The 17,838-nt window shown below is 35.0% G+C and overlaps 2 protein-coding genes across 2 annotated transcripts; both read left to right on the forward strand.

Annotated features, from left to right (window-relative positions):
- Positions 1–859: 859 nt before the first annotated feature.
- LOC107760729 (uncharacterized) lies at positions 860–6,740 on the forward strand. Its single transcript, XM_016578825.2, has 6 exons — positions 860–1,082; positions 2,467–3,042; positions 3,469–3,557; positions 4,144–4,243; positions 5,395–5,622; positions 6,341–6,740. The coding sequence occupies exons 1-6, from the start codon at positions 939–941 to the stop codon at positions 6,395–6,397; spliced, it is 1,194 nt and encodes a 397-aa protein (XP_016434311.1). The 5' UTR covers positions 860–938; the 3' UTR covers positions 6,398–6,740.
- A 5,063-nt stretch (positions 6,741–11,803) lies between these two features.
- On the forward strand, positions 11,804–16,530 carry LOC107760730 (glucomannan 4-beta-mannosyltransferase 9-like). Its single transcript, XM_016578826.2, has 9 exons — positions 11,804–12,758; positions 13,018–13,116; positions 13,750–14,002; positions 14,496–14,606; positions 14,954–15,090; positions 15,391–15,504; positions 15,589–15,788; positions 15,875–16,069; positions 16,166–16,530. The coding sequence occupies exons 1-9, from the start codon at positions 12,435–12,437 to the stop codon at positions 16,326–16,328; spliced, it is 1,596 nt and encodes a 531-aa protein (XP_016434312.1). The 5' UTR covers positions 11,804–12,434; the 3' UTR covers positions 16,329–16,530.
- The last annotated feature ends 1,308 nt before the right edge of the window (positions 16,531–17,838 follow it).

Below are 17,838 nucleotides of genomic sequence, written 5' to 3' on the forward strand. Positions count from 1 at the left end.
CTATAGGATTTAAAGATAAAATCTGCATGTTAAAATTAGTAACTGCTTTACAGCTTAGATACCATGTCTATAGGGTTCTGTCCGACTATCACTTAAGCAAGCCTGTAGGTTAATTAAAATTCCGGGTCTAAAAACTATGATTGCTTGTTCGAAATATGCCCTGATTAAGAGTATTAACAAAATCAGTAGGAAAACTGATAGGTACTCGTCTGCTCGCTTTAATAAAACTGATGTATATTCTATTTGTGCTAATTTAGATGTTCTTCCCATATGATCCTAAAATCATTTAAAATTGCTTGTTTGAACATCGTATATTTATTTGTCTATTTTCGGAGGTTAACATGAGCCCACTTAATTGCTCCTTATGTGACAGTCCTACTTGACTTTTGTTGTCGCTTAGTTTTTTCCTTTTAAACAACATAGGTGAGTCTAGAACCGTCTTAAATAGAGGCCCTAAACACCTCTAGGGCCAGAGGTCGAATCGTTACATTTTCTTTTTCTCTCATCTCACCCTTTATTATTATTAAATAATTTAATTTTCGTTTATCCTACCTTTTAATATAATAATTCTACCCCGTATCATAATTTTTTAAAATAATATTATAAGTTTATTCTTCATATTGCTAGTGCATGATATTATGAAATGACGACAAACGATACAATATATGCAATCATTGTATTTATCAAACGAAAAAATTAAATTCAATACAATACAATACTATAAATTATGAAACGATATTTAACAACCAAAGTGAAAATAAATTTGGTATGGTATTGATATAACATAAAAAAGAAATTGAAAATACGAAATAAACACCACGATATATAAAACCTACCACATCACACGCCTTCATAAAAAAGCGCGACTATACACAAACTGCAAAAACCGCCTCTTTTCACTTCACAGCAGCCTGCACCTGCAGCCAAGCAGCGAAGCCATGGGGAAAAGTGACGATTCAATTCAGAGAAGGAAGAATAAGAAGAGCAGAAAGAAACAAGATGATAATAAGCTCTCCGCTCGTATCTCCGGCATTATTGCTGCCAAGAAACGTCGTCTCTCCGGCAAACGCCGTATGTGCGAGGTCAGTTTTTTCATTTTAATTTTCTCGGGTTGTTTGATATCTTGATTTCTTTACATCAAATATGAGGAAATGTTATAGTGACAACTGGGTTTGAATAAAGATTCTAAAAGTAGTGAGTCATGAGTAGTTTTTTTTCCCTCCGTTTGGCAAGCTGTTAAATGTGAGGACTGTGAGGAAGGTAGAGGAAGATTTAGGTTTTAGTAACTTCTAGTGGAGGTTTAAGGAAGTGGGTATCCTTTTATTGTATATATAAAGATTTTATTTTTGATTGTTTAGGGCCTGAGGAATGTTGGACTTTTGAAGAGAAAGAGGAAGATTTAGGTTATAGTAACTTCTAGTCTAGGAGTAATGGAGGTTTAAGGAAGTGGGTATCCTTTTTTTTTGGGTTGTAAAAGATAATATTTTATTAAAAACTGAGTAGCATTATAAGGAGTTTCCCAGCCATCCCATTGGGATCGAAACTGAGAGGTTTTACAAAAGTACTAGTGCTATGAACTGCATTAACGTCCCCATGCTAGCTAATCTATTACAAGCATGCTCCGATATTAGCCTACCATACGATCTACCATCAGCATCATCCTTCAAAGCTGCCTCCACCAACTGAGTAGATGCATGATGGATGATTGTTTTATTCATGAGTTTTAGCTTGATACTATCCCTAGCCAACAGATGAACTACTGAATTTGCTTCTCTGAAGTTATGTCTGAGCAATGGAATCCCCAGTTGTGCCATTGACCACCTGCATGAGGAGATCAGATGATTATAAATTTGATGATTTTTGTCCAAAAGTGAAATTACCTCTGTTGAATCCGTTTCTATCTCGAGAGGCTGGAGCTTAAATTGGACTGCAACTCTTAGGCCTGTTTCCAGAGCAAGTAGTTCTGCATGAGTGTTGCTGATGACATTAGTTAGTTTTTGGAACCCTACTATCCATTTGCCATTTAAGTAAAGATAGTTTTAATTTATTGTTTAGGGGCCGAGGATTGTTGTGGATTTGGTTTACTTAGTCAGATTATGTTGGTGATATATCTATATGGAAGCGCATTGGTTTGATTATTGAGTAATTATCTTTCCCAATAACTGTTTGCTCATGTTGATTCATGATCAGTTACCATCATGTTTTTGCACTTTTTTTGTTTGTGATATTGCTCAAGAGGCATATGCAAGATTTAGAATAAGTGGTATTGGATTGGGTCTAGCATATGTGTACTGTCTTAATTATTTTGCCTATGTATATTGTATACATGGTCAAAACTGAAACCAATGGGTTATGTTGAACTCGTTGTGTAGGGCCATTGTGTTTGTAACTTTCTCTGATTGATTTATTGGCCTAATGGTGCTAATTTATGTGGTGTTGCTCTTTTTCTTACCTATCCATTGACAGGGAATGTGTTATAGTCTGCCTACACCCGAGGATCCCTTCAACGAGAGGCATGGAAAACCTGATTTTGTGAAGAAAAAGAAAAAGCAGATCAATTCGAAAAAGGACAAGAACCGTGTTAACAAGACTAGGGTCGCTCTGAAAACCGGAGCTACCGATCGTAATAACGCAAACGTGACGGCTGAAAATAAGATATCACAAAATGCTGGCAAGTTAGAGGAAGAGCTCCGCACGGCTGCTGCTGGGGGACGAAATGCTTTTGATAATCACATGGATGCTCCAACTAAGTTTTTAATTCTATGCTTGAAAAACATTCAGGACGGGCTTCAGCAAGATGGGACCTTCAATGATGGAGAGGACAAGCCTTTCTTCGTCCATACATGGGGAATTGAATTCTGGAAATATTTTACTCATGGCAAAGATATAATTGGTACAAATCAAGCCCATGCTACGGTTGAGCAAATTGCTTGGGTTGCAGCAACGGCTGCTGATGCCATTTCAAGCAAGGAGAAAGAAGGGATATCAATTAGCAGCCCGTTCCTTTTATTCCTTGTTCCCTCTCAAGAGAAAGCTGCTAAGGTCTGGTGCATTATTATCCAAATTTCCGTTGCTCTACTATTCGTAATATGTTTAGGATATTGTTCTGAAACTAGAGATATTTGATAAATTTGATTTCTGATGGCTGCGAAGTAGCTATTTTCTTAAGTTAGTTGGACTTTTAGAGCAAGTAATTCTGCTGAAAATCTTGACTATTGGATAGAAGGTCCTTAGAAAATCTTGGATTGGACATAATTGCTTTACAAATCTCCTGCTTCTTTTCTGTAAAACGATAAAGGTTCATTAACCAGCGCAGTGTATCGTTCTCTTTCTGTATATGTTGTCTGTGTATATATTATATGTCCATACATATGCTTTAAGTTTACTTGATAAATTTTTTATGTAGGTATCTATATGTATCTTTCTGTGTCTTTTTATGTCTTATTCAGCGTTTTAATTGATCCTTAGGTGCGGAAAATATGCAAGCCTTTGAAAGCTCTTGGAATACATACAGTGAGTCTGCATCCTGGTGCTTCCATAGACCACCAGATTCAGGGGTACTATTTCCTTGTTTCCCTCCTTTATCTTCCCTCCCTCTTTCTCTCTTTTTTTAGTTAATATTTTGTAACTTCTCTAAATTTGAAGTTATTAGCTTCTCGAAGTTGATTTATTTGTGTATTGCTTGAAAGATGTAAATGATATTTTTTTCAGAACCTTAGAATTATAGCTAATGTTTCTCTGCTTTGCATGTGATTTGTTCTGACAGTATTAAGATTTAGTCATCGTTATGGTTCATAAATAACTGCATTGATGTGTCATTAGCCCTCATAGCAACAACTTCTGGTTGTGTGACTTTACATGTGGCTACGTGTTTCTACTTTCTTGAACCGGTAATGTATTTTATTGGCTTAGAGAGGTCTTTGTTTGACCTGTGAAATTAACTTCTCTTCGCTTTTAAGTCTATCTTCCTTTTGCTGATATTGGATTGTCTCCAATTGCAATTAGTATCAGTAACGTACTGCTTTGCTTCCATGCACTGCCTTCTATTCCCATTTGCTGAGTTTTGCGCTTGTGTGCCTTCTGTTTTCTTTTGAAGAAATTCGCTCTTCCTTGTTTTATATGATTACACTTTATTGTTGGCAGTCTGAAGAACTGTGAGCCGGAGTTTCTTATATCCACTCCTGAAAGACTTCAACAGCTCCTCTCCTGTGGTGCCATTGATACTTCTGATGTTTCTTTCCTGGTAATATTGAGTATCTTGCATTTAACTTATTTTTCAGATGTAGGTAGCAGTTGTGAAAGCTAGAAACTAGATCACTGTGCTATCAAGTTAACGCACGAACTTCTCTTCTTTTTTTATTTCCACACCGCCCCCTATATATTTGATACCTTCTAAAACAATGAAACTAATAATCCTAACCCCGTTAGTCATTCCTTCAATTACTTGTTGATCAAAAAATTGAGTAAATTCAGCTAATCCTCTTGTGCCACCAACTAAGAATCTTCTATAAAAAGCATCTATGTCAGCACGATTATATTTTTATTTGGTCATTTTTCTTTTTCAAGTTTTAGCAAAACCTGGTTAGAGTGGCTAGCAATTTTCTCATTGTCTTCTCCATGAGGGAAAACAGGAGAAACGGTTTATTCTCATAAAAGAAAAGCTTCAAGAAAGCAAAAGGAATTGCAGTAACAAGATAGAAGAAAAGCAGGGAAGGAAACACCTTGCACAAGAAGCACAAACTGGCACAGAACTAAAATAGAACATGTCTGGATATGAAAACACGGTTTGGAGAAGGTTTTCCCTGAAAATAGCGGTATGAGACATGGGACGTGATGGATCTCGCACCATAGACTCTCCCTTCTTGTCCTTGTTCGAATTGTAATGAAGTTCAAAAGAAAAACAGAAAGTGACGAGAGAGATGAACAGAGAAGAGAAATAAATGTGGTCAAGGAAAAGTGAGAGGTTGTAGCTGATGGGATGGGACTGGAGGCGGGTCTTATTAACTCGATTTTTTTTTTTTGTACAAGGTCTCATTAGGTGGAGTAATATGCTCCAATGTTTCAAGTTTGTGTTGAAAATGTGGAAACATCTATAAGCTGGTCTCCAGTTTACACTAATTGATTTTCCGTTTTTAGTGGGAGGAGATGGAAAATTTTGAATTTTTTTTCTGAACCAACACTAATCAGATTTCTCACGGAGATTTGGCCTTTATGCAACATACTAAGATTTGAGTTTGGTGTGCCTGCCTGAATATTTGAGTTTTCCGTTTTAATTTGAAGTTATTAATTATGATCTCTTAGATAGAGATGTAAGATGAATATATATGGCATTCGTATCTCTAGCATTACATGTTATCCCGTTTGAAGATACTCATACCAGTCTTTGTATTTCAGGTCATTGATGGACCTCTTAATGAAGCTGGTTATGTTGATGCGGTTGAAGCCATTGCAAAATCTATTTCTGGAAAGCCACAAATACTGGCTTTCAGTGACTGCTCAGATTCTTCATCCAATTTTCTTATAAAGAAGAGTTTTGGAGAATCAATCTGTAGAATACCGCATGATGATCCAATAAATGGTCAAAGCATGGCTTTAGATAGTTGCGCTTCTAAGTTGTCAAAGGTATGTCTTTATTGGTTAAAACTTTAGTCTTGCACTTCCCATTATAGATTGGAAGAGATATTAATTAGCTAGGTGCATCTGCTGCATCAGTCAGTTAAGATATGTGTTTTAGCTCAACCAAAAATAATGGGAAAGTTGTTTACCTAGAATTCTTCGATATATGTTGTTGCTTTGATTTGTTTAATCTTGCAACTTGTCTTGTTTTCACTCTATTTATCGCGATCTTTGTGTGCAACAAGTTCTCTACTTACGATCTCTAACTTAATGAGAGTAGTAACTTTATAGACCTGTATGCCCATCTAACTTCAGAAAGTTTGATGCTTAATTTAGATGTCTTAATAAGTGACTTGTGATATCTATTCAATACGAGTTATATTTGAACCTTAACAGAGGATAGCTGGTGAGATGAATGGGAACAAAAGAAAATAAGGGAAGGACAAAAATAAAAAATAAACCAAAAGAAAAGAAAAATATTGTCAAGGTGGAAGTAGCTTGAGAGACTAGTGTAATCTATTTTAGAAACGTGTCTGGCAAGTAGAACATACTAGGATCGACGAAATGGGTATTTACCAGTTGTCTATGAGTAGATCTTTCTTGTGGCCGGTTAGCTTATAAAGTAGCTTGAGTTGGAGTGAATCTTCCATACGTGCTCCTTTTTATGTTTTAACTTGTCATTAATATATATATACTGATATTTGCTTCCGACTTCATTCCACAGGCAAATGGAGCCTGCTCCCAGACAGTTGATACTCCATTCTTTCTTCCAAAGATTTAATCAGCATTTTCAGATCCTCTGGCATCATTCAGCTTTAATTGTAATCTTCTTGTTTTCACATGATTCTTGGTTATAGATGTTTTCAAAATATCCAAATGGAGAGAAGGCAATTGTTTCAATTTTGTTAATGTTGTTTCAAATGGAAGGCTCTTGGAGAGAATGATGTTAATGTGAGCCGAAGTCAATTGTAACAAGGGTGTAATCAAGGGAAATTTTCATAAAGGCACTATATTTTAGTAGTAATTAGCCACCTATAGATACCATTTGCTATATTACGGATTATAGATACCTTTTATGTGGTTATAAGTTGTATTTGATGTATTTAAGCTATTGTATTCATGAATACAGTAGTAAAAATAGGCGTAAATCAGGGAAGTCTAGCTAATCAGTTGTTGTATTCGACTGTATTCATGGAGTGAAACATGAGATTACAGCTGGACAGATTATTGTATTCGACTGTATTCACGGCGTGAAATAGGGGATTACACTGTTTTTAAAACGGAAAGTGAATCAATTAACATTAATAGATTCCTAATATAACGCAACAAACTCAATTATAACACACAAATTTTGTATTTTCAGTTATAAAAAAGATTCTCAACCGAAAAATACATCGAAAATATAGCAATCTTCAGAGAAAATTATATAATACATATGAATACATAAATTATATTAATTTAAAAAAAACTTATGAATACATTCATGACATATAGCGAGACAGTGAATACGCTGAAATACATAGAATACAACGGGATACATTGAAATACAATGAAAAGAAGACGGAGAATACAATAAAATACATGGAATACGGCGAGATACATTGAATTGCAATAAAAAAAGATAATGAATACAATGAAATACATGAAAATACATCGTAATACGTTGAAATTACATTGAAATATATTAAAAGAAATGTTCTTCTTCATCGCGAAAGATGAAGTTGTGGCATGGATGTCATGTGGAATTGCTCTGGATTGATGAAGTTGATTTGAAACTGAATTAGGGGAAGGCAAATCAGATGGAATAACAAGCTTTGGTTGCAATTGCGGAGGCGGCTGTAGCTATAGTTGTTGCATGCCGGAAACAACCGTCGCCGGCACTAAAACAGTCGTCGCAGGCGGCAAAGATAAATCCACAAATCCTCCTTCCTCATGCTTCTGTTTCACTACCCCAAGTGTCATTTGTGAAAATTGCTCCTCAAAATTTCCACCCTTTTGATTCTCAACATGAACCTTTATCGGCAGTAAATTCATAGAAGACATAAACCCAAACTGTTTGGAATCTTTCATACTTTACACATAATATCACCAATAAAGTGTTTGGTTACCTTTTGAATCTTTCATACTTTGCACAAATCCGGTGGAAGGAGGAGGAGATCGGAAATTTTAATGGGATGTGGGAAGAGAATGTGATGTATCAAAGTAGAAAGAAAATAGTGTAACTGATTAGCGTATTTAGTGGCTTAGGGCTAGGAGGTAACCAAAATTAAATATTTTGCTATAAACTTTAAAGGTATCTATAGAATATAATTTTTTTAAATGGTATTTATTTAAAATAAATAAGGTGTTAACATTTGCTATATAGGAGGTAAAAATATCCATTTTTTCTAACTCTGTTCAAATTTGTACAGGTTGTTAAGACCCCTTGTTGACTTGACCCAACATGAAATGAATACATCAAATTATTGGGTCAAAATGGGATGGGTTAATATGCAACGCACACTCAAATATACAAAATCAAATTGAATGACATAATTTAACTAATAATAATAGGTCGAACTTGAGTCATCTCGGACTGGTTCAGTTATACCACAATACATTATTGACTCATTTGATCTAATTTATTCTAACTTAACCAAACTTTGGACAGAGTGAATCGTTGCCTATTTATTAATTTGATCAATTGACCCAACCGTCTATTTGCCACCTCTACTATGTTTTTTTTTCCATTCATGATATGCAATTAAATTGCATGTCCATTCCATCAGAACTGGTTTAGTGATATGAATCATGCGTAGCAAAATAAATTACTAAGGTACTACTTTTTTGAAAAGTAAAACTTGACTAATTGGTCTGGGGAAAAAAAACTTTGCTGCAAAGGAGTCCCGTGACAAAATGTGGATTTGAATTACTCTCTTCTTTCCACAACGTTGCATGTACTATTATTCACACGTCCCTATATATTCTCAAAACTTTGGAGTTTCTCATTTAAATTATTTAAGAATTTCCGCTATGTTTTTCACATTTTTCATTTTGTAATTTTTTAATTCGGATTTTGATATCTCGGCCAACTTTTCAACCAAAATACTTGCAGAAACGATTAAATTGATTAGAATAATTTTGATTTGTTTTTGGCTAAGCGCGGACAGTACATAAATTAAATGAAATTGGATTTAATTGGTTGGTAAACATTCTCATCATCAAATATTCGGAGTAACCCATTATCATTTTTAATGGACCAAATAATTGTAGAAAGAAATAGAGACATTAAACATAAGATTCAACTTCATATCGTGCCAGAGGCAGAGCCACAATGCTCTTACGGTAGTAACTTTGATTCAAATCATGTATTTGTCTTTTTTTTTTTATTAAATATATATAAATATATTGCAATGACATTGTTGTTTTTTTCCAATTAATTTGGTTATATATTTCTTGTTAATATCGTATAGTAGTGTTGTCTCTGTATTTTTTTTATTTGTTTAGATATTTCTTGTAAACTTTTAGAAGAGATCTCGTGATGATTGTTAACGAGAATCTTGTGAAACAAAATTTCAAATCAATATGACCGAACATAAAATGCTTTGAAGGGCTAATGGTTTTGTTTTCAATAGGGGTGTACCTGGACCGGATTGGTTCGGTTTTTACTAAAACCAAACCAAACCATTTACATCAGTTTGGATTGGTTCGGTTTTGTCGGATTCAGATTTTCGAGGTTTTTTTGGTACCTGAATAATATGTTAATGTTACTTTTAAAATAAATTATAAATAAATATATGTTTAATAAAAATTAAAAAAATTGACAAACATATGATCTATTAAACTATTCTTATGATAGAATTTTCTTAATAACACATGATAGTTATTTTCTTAGTTGTCTGACAATAAATTTTTATTGTTGTACACTTTCAAAGTTAACCGAATTTAATAATTAAACATAAAATCAATATAGTACCTAAATAATGATATGTTTAATTTTTAATTATCGAATCACTTCAAATTTGAAAAAGATATAAGAATATAACAAATAGGGAAAAACAAAGAGATTGAGTGATAAGAAAGTTATCGTACAACACATTGTTTAAAGTTAATAAATATGGAGCACTTCATATTCTATTAAATATTACATCCCATAAGAGAATCCCAAATATTTCTAGATATTTTTTAAAGAAAATTCTATATAAAGTCTTACAAATATATATAAAATTATATATTTATATGTCGGTTTTGTTCGAATTTTTTTACTCAATACCAAACCAAATCAAACCAAACGTCATCGGGGTTTTTAATCGATTTGGTTTGACTTTTCGATTTGATGCGGTTATTCGGTTCGGTTTGTACACCCTAGTTTTCAGTTAGAATTTACTCGTTAGTGACAAACTTCAACTGTTCAAATAATATTTATAATTTTATATTATAGGAGTAATAGATATCGATTGACAGCTATTTCCAAAAAATTTAGTATTGGTTTACGATTGATATATCAAAAATCTGATTTATGAACTAATCGATCTTCAATACTTACCAATTCGCGAGGAGCCAGATCCAACAACAACAACAACAACAACAACAATAACCTAGTGAGATCTCACATGTGGGGTCTGAGGAGGATAAAGTGTACGCAAAATTTACCCCTACTCCGAAGGAATAGAGAGGCTGTTTCTGGTAGACCCTTGGCACAAGAAGGAAAGAGACGTTGAATCAGTAACAGCAAAGGAATCCAGAAAGATAACATCAACAATGCAATAACCAAAAAATAGAGAGCAAAATAATAACACTAAGCAGTAACAAATGCACAATACTATAGACGCAAGGGAATAATATGGACACAAAGGGCCACTAAACATACTACAACCTAACCTATGACCCTAATGAAGTATTAAGAAAACAACTGGAGCCACTAGCAGCCTAAAATAAAACACTATCATACTAGCCTCCTATCTCCTAACCTACAACCCTAATGCTCGACCTCCACAACTTGCTATCAAGGGTCATGTCCTCGGAAATCTGCATCCGCACCATGCCCTGACTGATCACCTCTCTCCAATATTTCTTAGGCCGCCCTCTACCTCTTCTCATACCTGTCAAGGCCATCCATTTACACCTCCTTATCGGTGCATCCATGCTTCTCCTCCTCAAGTGCCCGAACCATCTAAGTCTTGCTTACCGCATCTTGTCTTCCATGGGAGCCACGCCCACCTTCACTCGAATATCTTTATTCCTAATCTTATCTAGTCTAGTGTGCCAGCACATCCATCTTAGCATCGTTATCTCTGTAACTTTCATTTTCTTCATTTTCTGGATATGAGAATTCAAATTGAAGAATTCCAATGTTTCAAAAATATGCAAATTTTCCCAATAATAGAGGATGTGTTCGATTTTATTTTGTGGATAGTTTAATGTACTTTAACACATCATGCTAATTGGCCACAACTTAGTAACTATTACCTTTATGTAATTTTCTAGTTTTCCTTTTTCTAAAGTTGAGTTTAGCCTAAATTCAGTTGGAATGGAGAATTTCTTGGTAAGGAGGATTTTACTGTTTTAGTGAATTTATTCGATGTAAATTCAGATTAATTGGTCTAAAAATAATTTCATAATTTACTCTTTGCTAACTCGGTTCTTAGTTGGCTAACCTTGCCAATAAATTTTTACTTTTTATTTCATCAGATTTGGAAGAACTGTAATAACTCAATTTCGACAAAGTTAAAGATTATATCTTTTGGTAGAACAAAGTAAACATCAGACCAAATCCTGTTGGTTCCCAAAATTATCTAAAGAAAGAAATTTCATTTTTTTTCTTTATTTTCCATTTCATAATTTATTTGGAAAGCAAAACCTCGCATCATGTGCTCTTATTAGAAATTATCTAAATTCTTCATTGTTTGTATAAGTGCTCCATTTAAATCAAGATGAATTTAATAGTTAAATTTAATGAGTTTAGCTTTTAGTATTCTTAGCATTAAATCTTATTGTTGGAATCATGAGTTCAAAATTTATATATATGTATATATATAGTATAGAAAATACTCGATTCAGTTGAACATTTTTTTTTCTTTCTTCAAAATTAAAGCTCCATATGCCATCTGCCTCTGTTAAAACACCGATATAGTGTAAAGTATTTTGCCTGTCAGTGTATCTAAAATTAAATCTTTATAATAAAGACTTCCCCTCCCTTTTCCTTTTCGGCCTACAATACATCAAGGCTCTGAGTCCTTAACCATCTAATTGAAAAAGAGAAACTTCCTCGCATTAACAGCCTCATGCGCTAAGCTCCCGGGAAGGGTCGGACCATAAAGGTCTATTATATGCAATCTTATCCTGCATTTTTACAAGAGGTTGTTTCCATGGCTCGAACTCGTGACCTCTTGATCGCATGGCGGCAACTTTACCCTTCGCATCATTAACAAAACCAATTAATTAGAATTACTTTGCGTATATAAAGTTTTCTTTTGTAGACAGTTTCATCCACCTCCTACAGAAGGATATGTTCGAGTTTTCTGTTTGGTTGATGATCATTACAATAGTTCTGCTTGTGGGGCAATGGTTCATTCAAAGTGAAGAACACATATATAATATTTCCAGCTCTTGAACTTGCGCTTTGGCGTGGCACAGAAGCAAAAATCAAAGACTCTTCCCACACAAACCTAAACCACGAATTCCATATATCATTCCTCTTCTTTCCTTAAAGCACACATTTTATATTCTTACACACACACACACACTGTGATCATTTATAACACCTTCTCCGGCCTGCCTCTTTCTCTGGACATTCAAATTTCCCACTTCACACGTTGGATCAATCACCTTCCTTATATATGGACATGATTTTCTCTTCATCCGCGGCTTTGTTGAGTGCTCGTAATGGAATTACTAGCCAAGTTGGATTGTTTTGGCAGCAAACTAAAGCTCCTTTGATTGCGCCATTGTTAAGAATAGTGTTGTTTGTGTGTTTGGCCTTATCGTTTATGTTGTTCGTGGAGAGGCTTTATATGGGCATTGTCATTGCTTTTATAAAGTTGTTAAGGAGAAAACCAGAGAAGAAGTACAAATGGGAGTCAATGAAAAAGGATGATTTGGAGTTGGGAAATTCTTCTTATCCTATGGTTTTAGTGCAAATACCAATGTACAATGAAAAAGAGGTGCTCAACTTTAGCATATTATTGTAGCTGTTAAAAATAAAGGTAGTCCACTGCACTAAGTTCCCGCTATGCGCGGCGTTTGAGGAAGGGCCGGACTACAAGAGTCTATTATATGCAATTTTACCTTGCATTTCTGCAAGAGGCTGTTTCCACAGCTCGAACCCGTGACCTCCTGGTCATATTTTTGTAGTTGTGCTTTCAATAAATGGCTTAAAAATGTTGAAATCTTATATACTTTCTTTGATTTGTTACTCTGCAGGTTTATCAGTTGTCAATTGGAGCTGCCTGTAACCTTTCATGGCCAGCAAATAGAATTTTTATCCAAGTTCTTGATGATTCTACTGACCCTGCAATTAAGGTTCAATATTCCCTTTTAAATCTACCAACAAAAAAAAATGAAAATTGTCATCATTTCGACTAGTTAAAATTGAAACTTGTACAAGTGGAAAGTCCACAATTGTAGTAATTTCCAAAATTAGCATAGGCTATTACTAGGAAAACAATACTAGACAATGATCCTCTTCTTAATGATTTTACAGGAGCGGCAACTATACATAGCAAATAAAAAGTAAAAAATTAGAGTTTAACTTTTATATACTGATAATGTAAAAGAATTCTTGTATTATCTGTTCACCACGTAACTGTACATACTAAGTGTAATTAGTAAAAGGGCAGCCCGGTGCACTAAGCTCCCATTATGCCCGGAGTCGGGAAGAGATAGACCACAAGAGTTTATTGTACACAGCCTTACCCTGCATTTTTGCAAGAGGCTATTTCTGTGGCTCGAACCCATGACCTCCTACTCACATGACAACAACTTTACCAGTCACGCCAAAGCTACCGTTCACTAAGTGTAATTAGTAACCTAGAAAATAAAGCAGTGACCTATTGCAACATGTTAAAATACACTAATAGCGTAAAAATCCTTACACTGCCAGCATATATGGTAAATCCTGATTTAATTGCTCAACTTACTGTAATAAAACAACAGGCTTTGGTGGAGCAAGAATGCAGGAGATGGGCAAGCAAAGGTGTTAACATAAAGTATGAGATAAGGGACAACAGGAAAGGGTACAAAGCTGGGGCTCTCAGAGAAGGAATGAAGCATAGTTATGTGAAGCTGTGTAGTCATGTGGCCATCTTTGATGCTGATTTTCAACCTGAGCCTGATTTCTTGGAGCGCGCCATTCCTTTTCTTGTACATAACCCTGAAATTGGACTCGTTCAAGCTCGTTGGGAATTTGGTAAATGTCTTTAATTTCCTCTTTCTTTATAAAAATGAGAGACAAGTAAATGTTAAAATGAGGGGAACTCGCGCAACAATAAGGTTGGTTTTTTTGTGACCAAAAGATTACGAGTTCAAACCGTAAAAATAACCTCTTGTGAAATTTTAAGGTAAAGTTGCGTAAAATAGCAAGCAACACTAAAATTGTCTTTGTGTGACCAGGAAGTCACAGTTTAGGTTGTAAAAAATAACCTCTTGAAAATTACAAGGTAAGGTATAGTAGACTCAATAGTCAATGTGGTCCAGACCTACTCTGGACGCAACCTGTTCTATTGCTACTTGACTATGAAAACTTGTTAAATAGAGTGAAATTAATTGGTTGGTTGCACATAATTAGCTTGAGGGATATTTGAGACTTGGATGTTCCTTAAAGATAAATTGACAGATGAGTGAAATAACATGTAAAAAATGTTAAACAAGAGCTTGACATAAAACTAATGTTGGTATTGCAGTCAATGCTGATGAGTGTTTGATGACAAGAATGCAAGAAATGTCACTTGGTTACCATTTCACAGTGGAGCAAGAAGTTGGATCTGCAATCCATGCATTTTTTGGCTTCAACGGTAGGCTACCAACCCACCCCACCACACCACACCCAAACCAAATATTGCATTGGTAAAATAAAACAGCCAAGAATTTGACATTATTATTGTTGTTGTTCGAGTTATCCCAAGAGCAAGGATAGAATGAGATACAAATCGCTTAATATTGAGGAGATTGTAATTTAGAGGAATTACTTTCATCTCTAATACAATTTCAGGTTCCCTGCATAGTCAGAGAAGTAAATAGAAGTAAGTAAGTAACAATAGTACTATAAATTCAGAAAATTTTAGCACCAGTAATTATGCTAGTTTACAAATAATCACTTGCTTGAGACTTTGGTATTAGAAAATGGATAATTTGAATGCAGGCACTGCTGGAGTTTGGAGAATGTCAGCTCTTAATGAAGCAGGAGGATGGAAAGACAGAACAACTGTAGAAGACATGGATTTGGCTGTCCGAGCCGGTCTCAATGGCTGGAAATTTGTCTATGTTTGTGACCTTAAGGTACAATAACACGTATCCGATTAAAAGATTTAAATTATATACACTGACCGTGTAAAAACATTTCATACTTTGAGCGTATTTTAACTCATTGTAGAAAGTGATAGTATTAGGAAAAGAAATCATTGGAATTTAAACTTGAAGTTAAAGGATAGACTGAAAAGGTCTAGGGATGTTCTTTTTATCTGATCAATAGGAAAAAAATTCTCAAGATAGTGGAAATGAAATGATGGTTCTCTATCTTACATTGTTATTACTATTCATTAAGAGTTAAAAATTTTCATTCTTCTTTTACCCTATTAGGTGAAAAATGAATTGCCAAGCACTTTTAAGGCGTATCGCTATCAGCAACACAGATGGTCTTGTGGACCTGCTAATCTTTTCAGAAAAATGGCCAAGGAAATTGCAACTAATAAGGTGCTCTTGTTGTTTGATCTTCAATCCTAAAACATGACAATGGAATTATTCAATACCTAAAATTAAGCTGTTTGATCACTGCAGAAAGTTTCTGTATGGAAGAAATTTTATCTGATATACAGCTTCTTCTTTGTCCGAAAGATCATTGCACACATTGTGACGTTCGTCTTGTATTGTGTTGTTATGCCTGCAACCGTTTTCGTCCCTGAAGTCCAAGTGCCTAAATGGGGAGCTATTTATATTCCTTCAGCTATTACTATTCTCAATGTTCTTGGCTCTCCAAGGTAGAGAAAAGGAAAACTTAACTTTGTATTGGCATGTATTTAGTTAATTCTTTGTATCTTTCTTATTTATGGATGATTTTTTGCAGATCAATGTACTTGGTGGTTTATTGGATCCTATTTGAGAATGTAATGTCCCTCCATCGGACGAAAGCAACGTTCGTCGGCCTGTTCGAGTCAGGAAGAGTCAATGAATGGATTGTAACAGAGAAACTGGGAGATGCTCTCAAGACAAAAGTGAGCTCAAAAACATCAAGAAAACTTCGTTTTCGAGTTGGGGAAAGGTATAACTTACTCCAAATATTTAGAAGTGAAAAAAAAATATTAAGACGAAGAAAAGAGAGGTTTGGGAACTAATTTGCTATCTTGTTTAATGGCAGGGTACATCTTCTTGAGCTTTTTGTTGGGCTGTACCTCTGGTTTTGCGGGTGGTACGACTTCTCTTTTGGGAAGAGTAGGTTCCACGTATACCTGTTCCTCCAAGCTGCAGCATTTTTCGTTGTTGGGTTTGGCTATGTTGGTGTTTTTGTTCCCAATTCGTAGTCTGAATTTGAAATTCTTGTAAAATTATGAAATGTTCTTTTTTGCTTTTTCATGTATTAGTCAAGGAGTAAGGCATAAGAAGTGAAATACCAAAAGGGTTGCTGGGTTTCTAACCCAAAAAGAATATATGGTAAGCATTTTAGGTCCCTTGTAATATGTTGTAAAACTCATTAAATATGATGACTACGCCTTTCTCACACAATAGAAGAATCTGCATTTTCAAATACGGTAAAGGGTATGGTGTGTCCTCTACTATTAACAATCGTTTAAGAATGACATTCGTTATACTATCGGGTCAAAAGACTCCTTACCGTTACACTATTAAACAAAAATGCTCCTAAATAGACGGAATAAACACGTATCACTCTCAAATTTAGTTGACCCATCCCCAATTTAAAATACCCAATACCTCTATTATTCGACCCGTTATCCGACCCTAAACCCCCTCCCCTAAAATAACCCCACCAGACACGACCCTCTTCTCTTCTCGAACCTCACATCAAAACTACTGGAAAAATTACAAAGCCAACACCACTGACTATCTCAACTCTCTCTCACTGTTTTCCTTCTTTATTTTATAACCACCATGAAAATCAGCGAAATCTACTACAAATCTTGGACAAAACACCACTGTCTTACTTTTGTTATCTTTTTCATGACAAAAAAAAAATAACCATCGCATTACAAAGATGAACATTGTTGGGAATAAACCCCTTACCAAAATAATATTCACGGTAATAAAGCGGAATAATAATGTAGCACCGAGATACGGTAATTAACAAGAATAAAAGAGTAACAATGACACCAAGATTTTTACGTGGAAAACCCTTCTGAATAAGGGAAAAAAAACCACGACCCCGAGAGGAGCAACTGATATCACTATAGTAAGGAATTTTACACTTTGTAGGTCGGAGGTAAATACTCCAAAGACCACTACAACACTCAAAAGAAATAACCCTCTTTTGATATTCCCACCTCACTACAATATCGCTCACTCTCTATTTTCCTCACAGACTATTTTCTTGTACCTTGTCTGTGAAACCTCACTCTTTCTTTCTCTCTTTGTTGGTGTGAAGAAATGAGAGTTGAAGCTCTCCTTTTATAGCCAAAGCTTCACCCTCTAAAGCCTACAATATTTGACAATTTACACACATTTTTCACAATTCAACAAAGTTGGCTACCAAACCAAAGAAATTCAACAAGGTTGGCTACCAACCAAACCAAGTCAACAAGGTTGGCTACCAAACCAAAGAAAACTCTTATTAGGCACATGCCTAATACTTCTTCAATGAGATGGGCATCATCAATCTCCCCCTCCAGTCTCATTCATCCAGAGGAGGTAGCACTGTCTTCTAGTTTGAATGCATGCCGACAAGTTCTTTGCATAGCTCGAACTTGTTTCTTGGTACCACCTTGGTCAGCATATCTGCGAGATTCTCATTTGTAGAAATCTTCAAGACTTTTAGAGATTCATCATCTACCATTTCTCGAATCCAATGATATCTCACAT

Source organism: Nicotiana tabacum, chromosome 11 (assembly GCF_000715075.1).
Source record: "Nicotiana tabacum cultivar K326 chromosome 11, ASM71507v2, whole genome shotgun sequence".
NCBI lineage: Eukaryota > Viridiplantae > Streptophyta > Magnoliopsida > Solanales > Solanaceae > Nicotiana > Nicotiana tabacum.

Excerpts from the sequence above, each read along its gene's own strand:
- LOC107760729 (XM_016578825.2), top strand. The coding sequence starts at position 939 with ATGGGGAAAAGTGACGATTCAATTCAGAGAAGGAAGAATAAGAAGAGC. Across the intron at positions 3,043-3,468 it reads CTCAAGAGAAAGCTGCTAAG|GTGCGGAAAATATGCAAGCC; the intron begins GTCTGGTGCATT and ends ATTGATCCTTAG. Across the intron at positions 5,623-6,340 it reads GCGCTTCTAAGTTGTCAAAG|GCAAATGGAGCCTGCTCCCA; the intron begins GTATGTCTTTAT and ends TTCATTCCACAG.
- LOC107760730 (XM_016578826.2), top strand. The coding sequence starts at position 12,435 with ATGGACATGATTTTCTCTTCATCCGCGGCTTTGTTGAGTGCTCGTAAT. Across the intron at positions 14,003-14,495 it reads TCAAGCTCGTTGGGAATTTG|TCAATGCTGATGAGTGTTTG; the intron begins GTAAATGTCTTT and ends TTGGTATTGCAG. Across the intron at positions 15,789-15,874 it reads AATGTTCTTGGCTCTCCAAG|ATCAATGTACTTGGTGGTTT; the intron begins GTAGAGAAAAGG and ends GATTTTTTGCAG.